General features: G+C 40.8%; 1 protein-coding gene and 1 long non-coding RNA gene across 2 annotated transcripts in view; both read left to right on the forward strand.

The window, feature by feature from the left end:
- Positions 1 to 20,605, forward strand: part of RSF1 (remodeling and spacing factor 1) — a 61,365-nt gene that overhangs the window by 14,920 nt on the left and 25,840 nt on the right. Inside the window, exons 2-7 of the mRNA XM_040544469.1 lie at positions 5,573 to 5,664; positions 9,733 to 9,825; positions 10,115 to 10,320; positions 12,346 to 12,503; positions 15,913 to 17,645; positions 19,821 to 20,018. Coding sequence (XP_040400403.1) covers positions 5,573 to 5,664; positions 9,733 to 9,825; positions 10,115 to 10,320; positions 12,346 to 12,503; positions 15,913 to 17,645; positions 19,821 to 20,018 — 2,480 coding nt within the window. The remainder of the gene's footprint in view (positions 1 to 5,572; positions 5,665 to 9,732; positions 9,826 to 10,114; positions 10,321 to 12,345; positions 12,504 to 15,912; positions 17,646 to 19,820; positions 20,019 to 20,605) is intronic.
- LOC121063725 lies at positions 1,504 to 3,293 on the forward strand. The gene is made up of 3 exons (XR_005816164.1): positions 1,504 to 1,668; positions 1,796 to 2,045; positions 2,786 to 3,293. It is a non-coding gene; the product is annotated as an uncharacterized LOC121063725 (long non-coding RNA).

Below are 20,605 nucleotides of genomic sequence, written 5' to 3' on the forward strand. Positions count from 1 at the left end.
CACATTGCTGCTCTGCTCTGATTTTTCTCGTTCTCTCTTCGTGTATCTGGAGTTTGTGGATTTGGGCCCGTTTCTTATTCAGTACATTTTTGAGGCAGTAAACGGGGCTTTTATTTGCTGTCTTTTTTTTTCCCTGGGCTATTTCCAGTTTCTAAAATAGACCATGTGCTATTTTTTTCCTGCATTGTTTTCGAAGTCATTTCTCTTTTTTTTCCTACCTCCATTTCATTTTCCTCGCCTAGTGCAATATGCTTTTCTTTCTAACTCTTACATTTCAGTCTGTCTGTCTTGATTTTCTTACATTTTTTTCTCTTTCCTGCTGTTGCTTAATGCATTAGATTTAAAAAAAAATCATCGCCGGGGGCTTGGTAGCCAGAGAAAGAAACAGAGGGGACTGGTTCAGGTGAAAAACTAAACCAGCCTCTAGCTGCTAAAGGGCTGCTGAAAAAGCTGAAGTTCCTTGCAGGGATTTTGTTTGGATTGGTACAGTCTCTGGTGGTTCCAGCTGTGTGGTGAGCACCGAGTCCTCTTCTGCACCTCCAGCTTCCAGAGCCACGCTGATGACGAAGCAAACGGGGATTTTTGGTGTACGGAGAGGAGTTGACGGGTAGCAGCGCGGGCATTAGGAGCACAGGCATGATCACAGGATGGATTTGCAGGCAGTAAGGGAGGGGAGGGGAAAAAAAAAAACAACACATGGGAGGGAAGGGAGCCTAGTAACAAATCGGAGAAATGGGTCGTAAATTCCAAATGTTTGAAAATCTCACAGCTAAAAGTCAAGGTGAATTTGAAGGTCACGTCCTGGTTGCAGCTAGGACAGCGAGGTCCTTTAGGCTGGTGACACAACTCAGTAAAAGAAGCAGGGGGAAAGGCTTTTGTGGTCCAAAGCAGGGCCCCCTTGGTCACGATTCACCTGCGAGCAGCACTGGAAGAGGCTGGGATCTGTGTTTGGGATGGACGGGGGCTCTGAACGGCCCAGGAAAGCAGGCTTCTTGGGAGGTGTTTGTACAGATAAGAGGTGGAGAGGTGCTTGATATTTATATCAAAGCGATCGAGCTGCTGAGCATCCAGATCTCAGAGCCCTTCGCTAGGCTAACGAAGTCATTTAAACGGGAGCGCGGTTTGTTTGTTTTTCGTGCCTGCCAAAATCTTTCTAGGAACAGGATATAAAAAAGCTACTTGGTGACTCGCTCTGTCTGGTTGCGTTTTCAGTTTAATTACAGCTTCTTTGATTGCTCTTTTGCTTCTGCTCGGGAGGCAGAGCGGTTGCGTTTCCCCCCCTTTCCTCTGTGTCGTTTTTATGGGCAGGCAGCTTGGAGGTAGGCTGGATATACTCATCAAGTGAATCAGCTGGAAGATATTTAGGTTGTCCTTCGGAACAGAAACTACTGCTTTTTGCGTTAGGAAACAGCATAGACATCAAATACATACCTTTATGCCAAGCCTGAATGTGAAGGGAGCCCAATATTCTGCTCGAATCTCCTTATCGTGGTTATTTTTCAGGGGTCTGCTGTAACTTCTTGCCTGGTTCACAGCAGAGGCTGTGTTCTTCCAGTTCTTTAGCGTGCCACGTTCATACCAACACCACCGTTTTCCCCTCTGGTCCGTGAACTTGGTACTAACGCATCCCAACTGTAGGGATCTCCCATTTTTCTTCGAAGGGTTGAGGTGAGAGACAAGTTAAGCAGTTCCCAACTTTCCCAACTGAGAAGTTTCCCAAACTCCTCAACGTTTACCTTGGCATGAACTGCTGCAGAAGATCCTCACCTCTTTCTCTTCCTAAATATTTCGCTAGCCATTTAATGAGGTTACCTGTGGGTGAAACCAGTCTGGAAGACAAGTTGTTTGCTGCCTCAAACTGCCCACAGACCTTCAGTTTGGTACACAACAAAAAGAGAAGAACGAAGAAGATAAAAACGTGGTCGCTTGTCCTGTGGGCACTCCAGTGCTGATCCCTCCAGCAGAGGAAGGGGAGGCTGAAGGTGGTGGAAGCTGTCTGGCATTTCCTTGCCGTGAAACTCCTACCACGGGGTGCTGGTAGCCAGGTTTGTAGGGTGGTACACGGTGAGTGGATGAGAAGGGGAGGTGGGATGTCCCTAAAGATCCCCTTGATCTCCACCATCCACCTGCGTAGCGTGGCTTGCTTTGATGGTGAAGCCACCAAGCGGAGGTCACTACGGTCAAGGGAGAAAGACAAAAAGAGCCAGCAGTTAATGGAAGTACTTGCCCTGTATTATCTTCAGAGGCACATTTTTTTTTTCCTTCCGCTTGCCAAAGCAAGTTAGCACGGAAAAAAGGTTTTACTGGTATAACTGGGAGGACCTGTTTGTGTTCGCAGAGCATGCAAGCTGCCGGCACTCTTTGCATCCCAAAATGTTACTCCCCGCAGTGCAAGGGCTTCAGCGTGCTTCTCCCTTCCTCCTCATCTTCCTCTTCATGCCCTAGATCTCTGACACTTTTATTTGTAATAGTTTTCATGATAACAAATTCCATCGTCCCTCCACACCCAGGGCTTTTTTTTTCCAGTTTCCTCCTTTCTTTCCTCTGCTGTTGTTTGGGAGCGTGTTGAGCTGGGAGCGTGTTCGTTTTGGCAGGGAGAAGAAGTTGAGGTCAACTGAGTTTACGGTTACATGGGAAGGTGTTAATGGGTAGCCACAACCAGGGCTTTGATCCGTGGCTGTGCAGGTACTGGAAATTAAGGCTTTTCTAACCACGGGATGGGATTTCCACGTGTTCCTACTTCTTCTCTTCCATTTCCGTTTTTTGTCTTTTCCGAATTTACTAGGAACGTGGGACTGATGTATGGGACATTCCCTGAAATGCTGGAGTAGATAGAAAAGTATTCAAAGGATATTACTGCCCGATGCCCAGACAAGGGCTTGCCCTCCAGGAAGACTCAGGACTTAACGAAATCCCCTAAAGTGCACCCGAAGCCCTGTAATTCCGTTTGCTGTGACTCGTTCGTCCTGACTCACGGCTCCTTCCCATCAAAAGTCTGTGTTTCTGAGTATCTAGCAGATGGCCACGGCTTGATTTTTACTAGTTTCCTAAAAATAAGCTGTTTTCGTTTTAAAATAGCACCGTTTCCATTTTTTATTGGCCCGAAGTCTTCTCCACCATCTAAGTGTATTCTGTGAAAGTGGGCCTCGTGGTTCGAGAGTGGTACAATGGATTACTTGCCAGAGAAATCAAAGCTTCATAAAAGTTTGGCAACGTTCATTATTTTAGATATCAGCAGGTTCATTGTGTTTCTGAGATGACCGAAACATTCATCTCGTTTTCTGATGCCCTTCTTCCCCTTGTCAGCGAGGTGTTCCAGCAAGGGACGGATTTTCCACCGCTCTTCGGCCTTCCTTCCACCTCCTCGCTGAGCTGTTATCTGTCTGCGAGCCAGGGGTATGCTGCAGTGTGGGATCTGTACGGTATTTACAGTTTCTGCCTACAAACTGGACCTTGGTTTTCTTCTCCCAAGCTCCCACCTCGTTCCTCTGCTCCTGTGTAACACAGTTCCTTGTAGGGCTCACCAGGGAGCTGGCAAAAAGCTAGCCGAGATACCTGGTCGTGTGAAGAACGTTTTGAAAGGGTAATAAATAAATGAAAAAGGATCAGGAATGTTTGCGAAGTTTCTTTGTGAAAATAACCGTGTCAGTACGTCACCAAGATCCCAGAAATGCAAGACCTGAAATGCTGAAGCCTCAGAAAACAAGTGGGGTTTCAGAGGCTGCCAACACATCCCTGTGAGTGCTGACCAAGGGTGGGTGTGCAAAATTGCTTCCCAGTGTTTGGATTTTTAACATTCTCCGTTTCTTCGAAGAGCAGCGCTCCAGCAAAGATAGCTTGGTGCCTGGGAATTTGGTGGTTTGGAACAAATTGTCCGTGCGTCTTCAAACCGTGATTCCAATCAGTATGTACTTATAAAAAAAAGATTTAAAAAAAAAAAAAAAAAAAGGAAAATGCAGAACAAAAGCTTTGATCCAGCGAGGTTTTGAATACTCTGGCTCAGCTCCACATTACACAAACACAAGCTGAGGTTAAATTGTGTGAGCTGGCTTTGATAGAACTGCTCATGTGTATAAAGCGCTCTGGGCTTCATTTTGGCGGTGCCAAGTGCTCGGCACCTAGCAGGGCTGAGACCTTTGCTCTCGTTCCTTGTGGTGGGTTGGAGTTGTGAAATGCATCCATTTTCAGGAGAGCCGAGGAGGAGACGTGTGAGGTTTCTTCAGCACGCAACGGTAATGGAAAAAACGTGAATAAAAGAGAAAAAGTGAGGGCTGGTTCAGTCGCTAGAGAATTATCTGCATTTAAAGGTCTCTTTTTGGCTACCAGGCTGGTGCATTCTGGGTTTAATGAGGGACTGTGGCTGTGCATTAACTTGCTGGCTGCAAACCAGGAGCTGTGGTCGTCTTCTGAAACAATGCAAGCATCTTCATCAGACCGGCATTTTACCAACTCGTGTGCACCTGGAAATAGAGGCATCGGATTGAAGGACAAGCATCAGGAGAGCGAAATCAAGTTAAATATTGAAAAGATTCACAAAGAGACTCGAACACTTTATAGACCAGTAAAAGAAATCCTATCTAGTAACGCCTCGTCCAGAACAAATGCATTTTGTGTCCCAGCTGTTTATCATGTGCCAAGATCAGCAGAAAAAACATAATAATAAATTATGATTGTGAGAGTTCTTGTTTTTAACTTTGTGTGTGTGTAGAGGAATGAAAATGCTTTCAAAAAATAAAGTTGTATGCAAGCAGCATGTAAGCAAAAATACTAAAAAAAGTTCTTTAATATTTTTCAATAAAATATAAATGAGACAGCTCATTTCATTAGTTGTGTGTAGTTGCGTTAATAATTACCATTTAATTAGTTTTAAAAGGCGATGATACTCTTGCCTCTAAAACTGACGTTCTGCAAATTTGCCACTTGGTGGTGCCAGCTTGATTTATAAATCCCAGCTGGGAGCTGAGAGGAGATGCTGAAGTCGCACCCGAGGTGTGTGCAGGGAGCTCTGAGCGTGCCAAGTTGGGACCATCGATGCCACGAGAGTGCAAGAGAATGAGTAGGCAGCGAGGCTGCATCCGCGAGGACCACGCTTCTAGAACATCTCCCATGCCGTGCAGCCAGCCAAAAATAGTTTGGATTCGGTGGTATTCCAGGCACGGTGCAGAAGGCACCTTTTGGAGTCGTGGAGGCTGCCGCAGGTGTGCTGCTCGCAGTAACAAAGTGTTATTTCTGCAGGGCTGTGACTGGCGTAGTTCCTGTGCGGTTTCTATTTTAATGCTGCCGAGTTTTTAAGTATTTATCATCGAGGTGTGCTTCCTCGAGTTCAAGCGAGGGCACAGGAAGGGCAATGGTCATCATAAATGTAAATTAAGCAAAAGACCCATGCAATTAATTTAATCTTGCTCTGGTTTTTTTTTAGTTGCCGGGCTGCTCTTACTCAGACTCCAAGTTACTATGTTCTATTAAAATTTCTCAATTTATCACAGTTTTTCAGTGTTTAGCGTTGAAGTTTTATTTGCACCAGTCTTCATAACATCTTTTTTTTTTTTTTCTCTCTCTCTCAATGCTGCAGTTCCAAAAGAATTGGTGGAGCTTCACTTGAAACTGATGAGAAAGATTGGGAAGTCTGTCACAGCAGACAGATGGGAAAAATATTTGATCAAGGTACAATATGCACGTTGTCTTCTTCTGCGCTGCTGCAACATGGTTACGATGAGCTGTTGTGTCAGCAAGCCCTGGTATGAATTACAGCGAGCCTTGGGCTGCCTTGTGGCCAACATCGACGTGCGTGCCCAGACTTCGGTTGCGTAAGATCCCAGCTTAACTTTCAGTCTGCCTGGGCTTGTACAAAAAGCTCTGAAAATAGACATTATCTTCTGGGTGTAAAAGAGATTCAGTAGCCTGCAACCAGGCTAACTTGAGCAGAAGGTTAATGTAGTAACTCTTCGTTTTAACATCGGTTGGTTGGTGACGATTGAATTAGCGTGGTTTGGTTGGTAGTCATACAGGGCCAACTCTATGGAGCTCTTGTACCATGTGCTAATAAATGAAAATATTGCAGTGGTTTATGTCAGCACGCTCGGAATGGTAGAGCTAAGATGAAAACGTAGTTATGCCATAGTAAAAATGGAGCATCCTGTTGTTTTACTCAATTTTATACAGGAATATTGATTGTGGCTGTGCCTCTGTTGTTGGCACCTTTCATGCAAATAGTTCTTAGTTTAAAGAATTTAAACTGCTTCAGAAAATAAAAATATACAAATACTCAAATAGATTGGCATTTCCCCTCTAGAGACCTTGCTCCATGAGGCTTTCAATTCACAGAAACGTAGGCTTGGTGTTGTCTGCACAGCCAGGACTGCATCTTACTTAGAAATACAGTATTAGGGTAATAGCAGCAAAACAAATAAAGGCACTTAGCAGCTCCAGTTACGGTTTGCCCCGCTAAGTGCTATCTGCCAGCTTTAGAGAGGCAGGAATTTGCCCCCAGGTTTGTGTAGTCTTCAGATGATGATGTATATAGGACTGGGAGCGTGTCAGGAAACAGCCTGCCGAAGGGCCCGAGGCTAAATCTAACCTCTTCACCAGTTGTAAAGTGTTTATGCTGATGTTTTTGCAATAATAACGTAACTTATGCAACTGTCGTGTATTCGTGTATTACCAAGCACCATGGTTACTGAATTGTATGAAATTCATTAATATACCCAAAGGCCGTGGCAGCGAGCTGAGAAAACCTCATTCTGACTAGAGAACGGGTAAATCCCACTGAGGCAGTTGTGTGGCAAGCAGAAAGAGGGAAAAAAACGAGTTTATTAGGGAATAGTCTGGAAAATCTTCCCTCAGCAAGGATGGGAGAGTGATAAGGAAACCGTCCCACCTACCCCTGTTAAGGCCAGTAATCAGTAATAACTTCGACTTCGTTTAGCAGTCTCCACAGCTAACTTGATATTTATTCTAGCCAGCGGTTCAAGGAAGTCTCGAGAACAAAGGAATTTGAATATAACTAATTAGAGAGGTGTGCTAATACTGTCCCCATTCTAAAAGGTATAATTAGGTTAGAGAAACAACCAACAACACTGGGAAATGCCACAAAAAACAGGAAAAATGGAAAAAGTGTAGAACCACTGAGAGCATTCTTCATATAGAAGTCTGCAGCGTTGTTTGACTTCTTTGACTTGCTTTAAAAGGCACCGTTGACCTGTTTTTTTCCTCTTTAGACACTACTAATAGCATTGCTTTGCTAAAGCAAAGTTCAGATGACACATTCTGGTCGTGGCCATTTTCTTTTCCTATTCAGGAGGAAATTTTTAAGTGGAGGAAGTTCAAATTTGGGTGAACCACCCAAGCTGGCTCCCCAGCGTACACACCAGTCTTTTGGGGAGAAAATGGCCGTAGGGCTCCAGGAATCTAAATTTCTCCTGCACAAAGAACGTGCGTGGTCGTGTACGACTCAGGTGAAGAAATGGCTTGCCCTACACATTTTAGCAACTAAGAGGAACTGTCCAGCTTTTGAGAAACATGTAGTTGACTTAATTCAGACTGCACTGCCTCCTGACCAGATGCTCGACTTGACTATTGTCAGACGTATTTTGCATTTTTATACAGATAAGATTTCTCTGGACCGGTCCGTCCGCAACCTTCAGCCCCGAAATGGGCGCGTATCTGAGCACCCTGTCCTTTGTGCCCCGCTTGTTAGAATTCAGGTGTCTGTAGTCCCACCCAAGCAGACCCCTCTGCTGTGTCTTTCACCTTCCTGTTTTCGTTGTTTAAAGGGAACGTGTGGAGCATGGTAATAGTAAGTGTCGGGTGCCATCGTAGCTGCTTGGGAAATATTTGAGAGAGATGTGTTTCAACGCCTCTTTTACAGGGTGGGAAGGTACCGGCCTGTCTGTAGCCTGCCGAAAGCAGCCGTTCCCGCAAGCAGCAGGAGTTTGATCGGTGCGAAATGTCTCCTCTGTGAAGGCAGAGACCAACGTTGCAGCGGAGTCTGAATCCATGAGATCAATAGTTCAGGGCTGTGACAGCACTTGTCAGGAGAAAGCATGATCATCTGCTTTTTAATTGTCAAGACGTAGTCGTTTCAGTCTGAGCAGATGCCTCATCGGCCCTTATGTCTCTTGAGTTGTCGCTTTCACAGTCATTCGCTTCCGAAGCACATGAAACTTCTCATTATTGCTTTCATACTTAATGAGCAAGCAATGAACAGTGACTGGCACGTGCCCTTAGCAAGGGGGTTGATGTACAATTTCCCAGCGTTCTTCACGTTACAGTATAGAAAATGAGAGAAAGCAGAGGAACCTCATTTTGTGACTGTCAGCTCTGTGCCAGAGAGGTACCTGCGTAACGTCCCCTTAGCCTCAGAGCAGGGAAAACTGCTCCTCAGCAGAATTACCATCATCAGAGCACCGTCTTCACCATTCCCTGTAGGTTGCAGAGTCAGAGGATGCTTTATGGTGTGGCTGAGCCAATCTAATTGCAAGCTGATGCCCCAAATCTTCCTTTCCTGGGCAGTCCTGAACCTTACCTCCGCTGACCCCAGAGTGAGCCGGTTTAGGCACCACAGCCAGCAGAAAAGCAACTCTCCAAATTAAAAAGGAGAAAGAGTTTTCTGCTGTTTTGTCTGCCTTAACTAGCTTACGCTTGGGTCACTTAACAACCGGTGTCAGTGGTAGGGACAGGAGGCACACCACCACCTTGCTTGGTTGTATCCCACGTTTACAGCACTTGTGGTGGGTGAAATTTAGGGTTATTTTTGCTGCTGTTTTTCTTTGGGGATGTTCATCAGGGCTGTGGTTCCTCGCAGACTGGAGTGCAGAAGTACCTCGTGTACTAATGTGGACAGTCGGCATACAGCAGGGGCCCTGCGAAACCTTCTCACCTGGAGACGTAGCCGTGGTTAGCTCTCGCCTCCTTCTGATGGATATTCCCACCAGAGCAGCCTCGCCGGCTGGAGATCCCCTTGCTGTGTCTTCGACTGATAGCAGCTGCTGGATTTTTGCTTGTGACTCCTCTCTTTCCACGAGAGTTGTCTTAAGCATGCCTGACTTGTTCAGGGAGGAGAAGGAATTCCTTCTGCACTGTTATTATTGGAACATCCCCCTGATTCAGTCTGTTTGTCCTCTCCTGCTGCTTTTTTCACATTCTGGGCTTTGTCCACATTGGTGGCACTGAATTTATTTGCTTTTTAGTAAATTGAGGTTGGCTATACTTACAGTATTTTAAAATATTTGTTAAATGGCTTGAAGCTCAAGATACTTACGCCCAATAATTGCACAACGTGGAGTGAATATCAGTTCCATTTATAATCTGCAGTGCAGTTGTAGGATACGTAGGTCCCAAGAGAGCCTGGCAGCTTATGTGGTAAGTGCTGTAAAGACGTACTAAGAAACCATGTCCACTCAGGAGAATTTATATTCTAAATAGACAAGTCAGAGAAAAATGGAAGATTTTGCATGGCAAAGATGAGAATAACTTCCCAGTTCAGGGCTGTGCTGCCTAATTTAAGAGGTTTAGAGAAATTAGTAGTGGTCAGGGCCATAATGATATGTTTTTCCACGGAGATTTGTCAGTGCCTGCTGACCTATCCCAGTTTTATTTTTATTTTTGTGCCGGGTTTTTTGACTTGCAGTCCTGAAGAGATCACGCGTAATTTTTTTTGTATTATTATTATTAAAGTTTAAAGGTTACTTTTATCCGCTAACCCTCCCAATCTTAATATTTCGTTTGTGACAGATATGCCAAGAATTCAACAGCACTTGGGCTTGGGAGATGGAAAAAAAAGGATACCTAGAAATGAGTGTGGAATGCAAGCTGGGGATTCTGAAGGTACGCGTTCCACTAAGTTTCTAAATGTCTTTTTTCCTCACTTGCTTGAATATCCTGGAGATTTGGCTTTCTCAACTCACTGAAGCACCTTGCAAATTTAGCTTGATGGAACCTTGACCGGATATATTGAACGTGGAGCTGATCTTGTAGCAGGCAAGCTGTTCGTTGTAGTGGGACAAGCCCAAACAGAAATGCTTTGCTTGCATATCTCTCATACTCAGACTTTCATACATTATTTCTCTTCATATTTTGATGTTTTAACAGTCTTTCTACTTTCTCATGTTTCCAGTATCTCTGTGAATGTCAGTTTGATGACAATCTAAAGTTTAAAAATATAATTAACGAGGAGGATGCTGATGCCATGCGTCTTCAGCCCATTGGTCGAGACAAGGATGGACTGATGTATTGGTATCAGCTAGATCAAGAGCATAATGTCAGGATGTACATAGAAGAACAGGATGACCAGGATGGATCCACATGGAAGTGCATTGTTAGGTATTCCTTTTTTTCTCCCCCTTTTTTTTCCCCATATTTCGTTGTTGTTGACTGGGTTTGGAAATTTATTTCAATAACTCTCCATTTCTCACGGAGTAGACTCATAACAGCCAGATTTTCTGCCTTCATGTACTAAATCATGTATGATTCATGTATGATTTAGTACAAAAATGTGTACAGAAATGGCTCGCTGATCTGTGGGTAATAGCTAATGAGTTTTACGCTCAATCAAGCTATAGAGGATGTACGGAAGAGGAACCAAGCAAAGGCTGCCTTGAGGACAGTAGCTCCATATTGCTTCCTGGCATGCTGAGGGCCTTAGGAGATGGAGGGGGCACTATTGCTTCTTTAACTTCTGCCCTATTAAGTCAATTACAGGTGGACAGTTTTGTTCTAATGAAAATTACGCTGCAATTTTAACTTCATGAAGCTAAAAGCATTGTTGGCAATCCAGATAGGTACTAAACCCTTCCTGGAGTAGAATTCAGCTCATAGATCACTGAAGATGAGGTATGTGATGAAGATGCAGGCTGACATGTAAATGACTCAGTGCCCCTGGGTCTCAGCTGCTGCAAATTGGTCTGATAATATTTTAGTCATCTTCCTTTGTGATTCGTGTTACATACTTTTTTCTTTCACTTTCCTACTCGATGCAAAGTATATACGGGGTCTTTCTTAATGAAAAAATAATTAATTTTACTTGTGTGTGTTTTTTCATATCTACCAGTTATCCATTTTTACTTTATCTCCGTGCAAACTTACTTTTTTTCAGCTGATTAGTTCCAAGTGGATTTAAAACTGGGCTCAACAGAATCAACTCTGACTAAAAAGTACATAGAGATGCAGAAATAGATCTTAAAAATAATATATGTTATTTAACTTTTTATTTTTCTGTTTGTAAATTTTCACTTTTATATCCATAGCTTGTTCACGTATCCATAACCTTAGTAACCTTAGTAACCAGGGCAGTCACACAGAATGGTTTAAATCACTGTCAGTGTGGGCCATAAAGTGATAAGCCTCACCACCAATGAAATTTGGACAGCTGTTGTGGGTGAACACAGTAAAGTACCTAAACAAGCCAGCCAAGAGCTGAGCAGAGTTTATCTTCTTCCCACATTAAGGACTCCGGAGGTCAATGCCAAAAGCAGAGGAAATCAGGCGTCTGCTGGGAAAGTTCTGACACACTTAGAGCAGAAAAACACAGAAATGCATTATGAAACCTGAAATGCTTCTAAACCTGTGAGATTCTACGTGTCAGGCTTGTTGCACTTCCAGTCTTCCTTTTATTAGTGTAATTAACTAGTTGTTGAATGTTGATTTTGAAAAAGAAAATGAGTCTTATTATTCTAGTCTGTTATGAAAACAATGAATGTGTTTAATGATCACTCAAATTCATTATCTGTTAAGGCTTTGTTTTTTCTAGTTAGATGGTCAGTTTAAATAAGGAGTTAAAGTTCACTGAGATTCACACACACTCAGATACACAAGTATTTTCTCACTGTCATAGTAGCTGGAGTTTGTAGACATCTTTGTATTGTTTCCCGAGAGTATCTAGGATGGGCTATTTTAAAAAGTATCTAAATTATTTAATGGCTTTGAAAATTTCACTTGAATGATGTGGTTGCCCTTCTGCTGCACAGGCAGAAAGCTTACAGCTTCCTCTCTGCTGAGTTAAAGAAGAAATGGCAAAGAAAAACCAGTGAGGATCGTAAGAGGAGGATGAATGAAAGAATAACAAATAGTAGCGGCTTGGATCCGGGCCAACAGGACTTGAGTTGGGACAGATAAAGTCCTTCCAAAAAAAAAAAAAAAAGTAGTTTTATTTTGGTATGGATAAATTGGAAAGTTTCCGAATGCAAAATTGCAGTCGCTGGTAGGACAGGCATTTCACTGTGCTTGTGTGGAAGGTTTTCAGGGCAGCGTTCGTTTAAGCAGATGGTGTTTGTTTATTTTTAATGAATCCCTTTGGGGTGAGTGAGTAAGTGGCTTATCAGACAATATGTTTTTTCTTCCGTCATCTAGAAACCGAAATGAGCTTGCAGAGACCCTTGAGCTCTTGAAAGCACAAATTGATCCTGCCCTCTTGAAAAACAACAATTCTCAGCAGGAGAATTCGTCACGTGAAAGCCCAAGCATAGAAGATGAAGACACCAAAAAGGGTGAAGAAGCAGCTACACAAGGTTTTCTGCCTTTTCTCAAATTTTAAATGCTGTGCTGTGGCAGTGTCAGAATTTTCAACTTGCTGAAAAGTTACTGTTTTAGATTAGGACCTTTTTTAAAAAAATGTTTCTGTTCATAGTAAATCAAGTAAATATTGAATACTTTGATAAATATTACTGAACTTTTTTAGTGCGTATTTAGGCTCAAGAGTTAATTATAAAACAAGAGATGTGTATAAATTGTTTTCCAAGTAATTTTATTTATGCTGTACATTTTGTATAGTGTTGTAAATACTTGTCATTGTATGCTTTTGTGGAGCATCAAACTGTTGCCCAGCTTTTCCTGTTCTAATTCCATTAAAATTGCAAAAAGAAAAAAATCTGTTTGTGCAATGCCATGATTGAAGTCAGTACAGTATTGTGTATGTTGTTTATTTTTACTTTTAAGTTTGAATCAAAAAAAAAGGCTTTTTCCTCAATTATTTCACAATCTACACGATTTTTCAAGAAGATATGAGCTTAACTTGAATCAATTTGAAATACTAAAATATTTCTACATGAAGTGGTCTTTAGCTGTCTCCACCACATCGTTTTTACCAGCAAATAACCTTTTTTTCTTCCTTATTATCATGTCATTGCACATATTAAATATCTTGCTTGACTTGGTGGTTTGTGCATTGGTTTTACTAACGATCAGTTAGCCTGAAATATTTTGTTACAAAAATCTGATCTTTTAAAGGTTATGAAAAACTAAAAGCTTGTTATCCCAAGTAATTTTACACCAGTTACTACTTGGTGTTAACGTTTTGTTAAACTACAGGAAAAGATTTGCTCAATCAGAAACAAGATTTAAGGATTCCAGCGTGTTAGTATGTTTCTTCAAATCTGTTTAATGTAATTAGATATACAGAATTGGCAAAGTCCTGTCTTTGTTCTGAGTACCAAAGATGAACACTTGCTATCTCATTCCCATTCTTTGCAAATACTGTAGAACAGAAGAAATAAATGCAACATTTAGATAAATATTTGGTTTTGTTTTGAAAATATTTAAAGGCTAGGGTAGAAATTGCAGTAAACTGGGACAAACTCCAGGAGAATTGTGTCTCTAAAACGTTTCCAGTATCTACCTTTGCATATAAGTGACAGCACAATCTGTATAGTTACTGTTACTGCAGAATTAATTCTGCAAAGTACTGATCTTGTCTTTGTCTCACTAAAAATCAGTCAAGCCAACTTAAATCGTTTAATTGAGATCTCTACTTCAAATATGATTTTACTTTAAATTGAATTCCAGAGAAGCCATTTGAAAGCATTTAAATAAATGACCCCGCTTTGGGATAAGTCCCAAAGTCCTACTGCACACTCAGCCATCCAGCGTCACCTGGGTCACTACTTACACTAATTAGCCTGCAAAATCACTCCTAGGCACTAGACCCATATATGTAATCAATAATGAAATTATTTACATGTGCTGCGATGTAAGTGCAGTGTGTATTCATTTTTGAGCTTTGATCATTTCACTTGAGAAGCTTTAGTAATTTTTCCTATTAGTCTGTACTCAAATTCTAGGAAAATATTAAAGCCCTTCACAAGTACTATGAAAAATTATCCAAAGGACTCATGCCCATTTGCTTTGGCAGCTTTCCAAATAGCATTAAATTAGATTATTCAAAAATAAAGTGAACTGAACCAGTGCTTAACTTTATTTATTTTTTTACTAGCCTGTTTGACTCAAATATCGTTAAGAGAACTTGCGCATCTACTGAGTCATTTTGTGCATACAAAATGCCTTACGAGCAGTCTAGGGAGTTAAAAAAAAAAAAAAAAACACAAGATCTTAAAACAACCATTGCTTTTCAGTGTAGAGAGGTTTGGGGGTTCTGGAGATTCTTGATGTTAGGAGTTTGGGAGAAAGTAGTAGGTGACGGGAAGAAATGGTTGAACAAAGTTTATCCAGAGAGAAGTGAAGAGAGGACAGAAGAATACAGACAGAAAATGTGCTGCTCACTCTGTTGCAGACAAACGTCTTCAGAGAGGCAGCTTTTATTTTTATGTTACAAGAGCTCAGAGTGGTGATCACCTCTAGGAGGGGGGAAAAAACAGTCTTGAGCCTTCAGACTATTTCTGCTTCTGGTGTGCTGAGATGCATCTCTCACTCCTTTGCTAACTGCTGAGACTTATTTGGATACAGTGCTTTGTATTTGAAAACATGATAAAATGTACGAATTCCTCCTCACCACTCTTTTCTTTTGTAAAATGCTTGTTTTCTTTAAATGTAATTAATTCACCCATCACATACTTCGCGTATTTCTAACCACTTTGGGAAGCTCTCATCTTGGAGAAAAATTACACTAGCGTGGAGGGAGAGGGGTGAGGTAGACGAAAGGAAAAACATCCTTTTGTTTGGAGTTATGACATGTTTGCAATAACATCTTCCAGGTGGTAGAAGATAATGTTACAGTGTACGCAGTGCTATCATGTTTGCTTTTTCTAATTAGTTCTATCTCTAGCTGACTCAAAAAGCACGGCAAAATAAAAACCCCAAGATATTAAGTGGCTTTAGTAGTGATAAGTAATAGGCTGAAATACAGAGCAACACAATAAACGTATGGTTTATCTGAATGCTGGAAGTGTACTTTAAGCCCTAATGATCCAAAATTGCCTAAGCAAAGCAGGCATGTTCTAATTCTTTAAGCTCTGCAGGATTTTCTGGTATATGCTACTACTTGCTGTGCATGTCTGAGAAATGGCAAATGAAGTGAATGTAGAATATTACCTGTCACGTGCATTTTGACAGTACGTAGGAGATGTATTCATTGCCTAGGAATGGAGAATCCAGGTGAATTTTGCCATCAGCCCCAGTGTTCAATATTTTCCATTTTCTTTGAAATGTTAAAAACAGTTGTTTCTTGTTAAAAATAGTTAGATGTTTCTTGAAATAAAAATCTGTACAGACAGGGAACTGAATTGAACATGGAATTTCACGTGAAGAACATGGAAGCTCACACCATGTTCTGGTTTGTGAAAAAAATCAGAAACTCAAACGAGACTTTTCTAAGCTGATGCTTCACATGCTCTCTGCTGAGGATTTATGTGTCTGTTCTCTGAAGGTCTTGTGATACTACTGAAGGAGTTGAGATGTTCATATAAATGAGGATAAGAGCAGAATTCTGCTGATAGCTTCTGAAATTTAGGTTAATCTTTGTATATAATTAAACTGAACTGTGATTCTGTAGCTAAAATTTGGCAGCCTCCTTGTTTAATGACAACATTAGACAAACCAGCCTCCTAATCATTCCAGGAGAGAAGATTCCTTTGTGGGGCACTTGGATTGTTGTTTTTTTTAGATACGCCTTCATTTTGATGGATGCTATTTGTAATCCTGTAGATCCCCTGGTTTTGTTTCATAGTTGTTTTTCTCTGTCAACAGAAAATCAATTAAAAATCAAAGAAGAAAAAGAGGAGATGGAGGAACAGCCCAAGGAACTGGAAAGTCTTCCTCTTCCTGTGGTCAAAGAAGATGAAAACACAATGAAAAATGAGAAGGTGGAAGAAAAAGAAATTATAAAATTGCCAGTAATAGTAAAATTAGAGAAACCTACAGAATACAATGAAGAAAAGCAAACTGTCAAAGAAGAAAGCGATTCCTTTAAAGAAAATGTCAAGCCTGTTAAAGTAGAAGTGAAGGAAAACAAAATAGAACCAAAAGACTTAAAAGACGTAAAAAGTTGTACTGACAAAATAGCTGTTCACGAGCCGGAGAGGTTAGAATTTTGTGTTAATGTCAAAACTCCCCAGGAAATTGTGGAGAAGTCTGTGGAAGAAAGCGAGAAACTTAAAAATGACCAGCAGGCAAAAATACCCCTTAAAAAGCGAGAGATCAAGCTGACGGATGACTATGACAGTCCAATAAAGGGCTCCCTGTGTAAGTGCGTTACTCCAACGAAGGACGTCTTGAAGGAAGAAGGGAAACCAGAAGAAGAAACTTTTAAGAGAGTCCCTACAATTACTGCTTTGTGTCCTGATGGGAAAATACTGGTAAACGGAGAGGTTAGCAGTGAAAAAATAACCCCAAGTGTCATACAAAACAATAAGTCAGAGCACTCGGTTAGTACAAAGGAAGACAGCAACTCGTTAAAAGAGAAAAATGGTAATAAGAGTGGTGAAAAGATCTCGGACTCCCTAAATTCTGTTAGTAGAATTATAAAAGCATGTGAAGTTGAGAAAAACGCAGTAACTGTGGTGAAAGAGGTAGGGGGTGTGGTCTCTGAGCTTTCTAATCAGAAAGTGCCTTTCAAGGAGGAATCTAGTCCTGTGGAAAAAGAGTCCCTCGACAATGCAGCTGCTGAAACGGTAGTGGAAGAATCTTCAAACTCTGAAGACTGTGCCAAAAATACTGAAGAGAAGCTAGCCGTGATAATCAAAAAGGACAGACTACCGCCACCCAAAGAGTGTTTAGAGAAGCTAGAAAGGTCCACAAACGCATCTGCTCCTGCAGAACTGCCCAAGCCTGCGCTGCCTGATGAGGAGGCTTTGAAAAGCAGAAGCGAGCCTGAGGAGAAGCCTGATTCTCTGAAAGCTGCTGAGACGCCTCCTTCATCTACTTCGCCTGTTACTTTAGAGAAGTCTGGTTTAGAAACAGAGGGCTCCAATACTAAACCTGCTCCCCCTGAGGAGAGCAAGGTAGAAGAAAAAGCCAGCCCTGAAAAGCAAGAGGGAGAGCCTGAAGCTGCCAAGGCAGAGCCGGATGGATTAGATGATGCCCACGCTTCTAATCTGGAGGACTCCTCAGAGAGTAAAAAGGAATCTCCTGTACCTAAAAGCAAATTTAAATATAAACTAGTTTCTGAAGAGGAAAGCTGTACAACAGATAATAAGGAAATAACTTCTGAAAGACAGAAAGAAGGAATTAAATTAACAATTAGGATCTCAAGTAGGAAGAGAAAGGCAGAAACGCCACCAGAAGAGGTCAGCATTGGCCGCACGTTACGGCGATCTCCGAGAATATCCAAGCCTACCCCAAAAGTTGTGGAGACTCGGGATCAGAAATCTGAGAAAAAACGGCCTGAAGAGGATGAGGAGAAACCTGCGGCAGCACAAAAGCAGGAACGAAAAGAAGATGCAAAAAAACAGGAGAAGGAGTCAAATTCTAAAGTTAACAAGGTAACACAGTTTTACTTCTTGGGAATAGAGATTATCATGGTCTTATCTGTAAGGAGAATATGAGTTTACATAAAATATGAAGGGTTACATTCCATTGGTCAACTTCTGTGAGGAAATAGCTTTGCAATCCAGTTAGTGGACTCAACCGATCTAAAAACATCCCTTAAGAGAGCACTAATAAAATCTCTTGACTTAGCAGCTTATAAAATCATCCATTTAAGCTAAGCAAAGTAGACCAAGCCAGTGGAAGTGAATTCTCCTAACAAACAACACGATCAGACCCAAGTCAGTCTGACTGAGTGGCTGCATGGGGACTTGTAGCTCCTGTGGATTTTCTAGATGGATACTTGGTCAGTATGAGGATGATCATAAGCAAAAAATAAAGCAAAAATGGTGAAGAATAACGTGTTAGGACTTATGTTTCTAGGTGAAGCTAAAGTTATTGTTGTGGTGGCTTCATGATATAATTAGCTCTTCTTATACATGGGATAGACAATTTATACTATGGATGGAGGTGTCTTTTTTCATTATGAACTTGTCATTGTGGGGCATAGATCTTAAAAGTATGTCAGGTAAATATAAGGAGTTAAATGTATGTATGTATAGTGCTTCTAAATCTATGTAATTTTAATCAACTTTTATTCATTTATTTTCCTTATGTTTCTGGATATGGAGTGCAAAAGAGTAAAAGGGAATAAAGAGGCTGTAATTTTAAGTACACTCTTTCATATAAACTTGAAATCCTATTAATTTTTCACTACTACACATTTCCTTACTGATTTTGTAGTTCTACCAACACATTCACATATTTAGAAAATTCTTTTACATACTGCAGTGCTGGAAAACCTTCCTAAAAAGAACAGCTCATTTTACTGTGAATAATAACATTTATACTGAAAAATTCTGTCATATATCCAAAATAATTAAATGAAATAATGGAGGTAAAATAAAATGGTAGTAGCGATTCTACGTTTTACAAGTAGTTTAAATTTTGAAATACTGTTGCTATAATTTGATCTTTTTTTTTTCAAGATACAGAGATCTAAACATGCTTAATTTTCTAGACAGTTTTAAAAAATTATGACAGAGGAAGAAGTTTGATAATATTACGCCTCTGTCATTTTATCAAAATGCCCTAATCTTTAATAGGATATTTTGTGTTCCTTTTCTTCCTAAAAAGGATCTTTAAAAAGAGATTTGAAATGATGGTGACCTGTGAGGAAGCCTAATATTAAATTAATACTCTCATGAATTGAGAGCAAAATTTGCCACTAAGCTTTAATGAACAGTAAAATAGCTTAAGAGCAGGAAATTAACATTAAGAACCCAAAATGAAACTTTACCAATGTGACAAGTACTGCTGTGTAATGAGTGCATCCTGCAGGAGAATTAGAATATTTTGTACGTTTCAGTTTAGCTGGTTCAGATCAATGAGTAGTTCAGTCAAAGCTGAAAAATGGTTTGAGCTGAAAAACTTAGAAAAGTTATTTTCCTTTTTCAGTGTCCTTTTCAATGTCAGGTAAAGTGTATTTGTGAGAGCATGACGTTTATGAGAAGCAAGACAGTTAATTGCAAGAAAAGTTTCTTTTTTTTCTTACGTTGTTTTAAAGTTAAAATATCCAGGTTGTAGAATGTAGTTTTAACTAATACGAAATACGTACTTGTATGGTGCACTGATTTTATTTCAGAAAATTGTGCTTTTCTTAGAAAAACGCATGAAAAGCAATTAAATTGATATACTTTTTAGAGTGCAAACATGTTTCCTAAAGCAAAATGAAAGATATAAACTACATCAAGAAAAAATAAATGACCAAGTATTCTGTTTGGGTTGAGGAAGACTAAGAAACTTTAAATGTGGAATTTAGCTCGTGCACAAACAAGGTTGCTTTTCCAAAGTGGGGGAAAAGAGGCTGAGTAACCAGTCTGTCTTCCTATTTTTAAACCTCATTTGCAAATTTCTTTCTGCAGGTAGATAGTGTTTTTCTCCCTTTGCTATCCTGTTGAACTTTAAGGCTCTTTGAATGGTAATCTATTCATTGAAATGCTCTGTTGTGAATTTAAAACTCTTGTGATTGAGATGAATCACTTCACTATTGAGCCTAATATTTTTTTAGGATCTGGGAAGAAACTGTAAGTTTCCTTTGTGTTTTCTCTTTGAAATGGTGTCGCTCCTAGAGAAGCAAAGTTCGGTGGACGGGTACACGGACACGTGGCAGGTGGAAATACTCAAGTAACGAGGAAAGTGAGGGCTCAGAGAGTGAAAAAAACTCTGATGAGGAGGAGGAAGAGGAAGAAGAGGAGGAAGAAGAAGCCGCACCTGCTGATGATGATGAGCCGTGCAAGAAGTGTGGCCTTCCCAACCACCCGGAGCTGGTAGGCTTTGGGGGAAAGCTTCTCTTGAGTGTTTTTGGTAGATTAGAAGAGTATCTGAAGGCACATCATTCTTTGGGGTGGCTGTATGTGGAGTACCCTCTAGGTTTTAGGTAAAGAAGCCACGATGAAAGATGAGTTAACCTTTAACAAGGAGAGAAGGACATTACTTCTTTTGTTTACGTCCTTTGAAATGTCTTTTACGAGGTATAACACAACTTAAGACACTGAGAATTAAGCTGGGTGGGGCTTCAAGGTTGCTCCCGCAACTTCAGTGAATACAGAAGAGACAATATAAAAAAAAAGCTGTGCAATGTATGCACTCCAGTGTCTTGTGACAGGGTTGGAGCTACGTAGTTGCTCCAGCTGGATAAAGCTGCACATCATCCTGAGGACTGAATCCAGCAAAATCACATGAAGAAAGAGCACAACCAGCTTTCAGTGTTTCTAATGTTTGTGGTTCTGGTTCATTGGTAGTAGATACCATCATGAATTCCTCTGTTTATCTGGGAAATCATAATGTGCGGTTTTGCTATGACTCCACAAAATAAGCATATTCTCAGGTGCGTGACAGATTCCTCGTATAGCTG

This window comes from Cygnus olor, chromosome 1 (assembly GCF_009769625.2).
Source record: "Cygnus olor isolate bCygOlo1 chromosome 1, bCygOlo1.pri.v2, whole genome shotgun sequence".
Lineage (NCBI taxonomy): Eukaryota > Metazoa > Chordata > Aves > Anseriformes > Anatidae > Cygnus > Cygnus olor.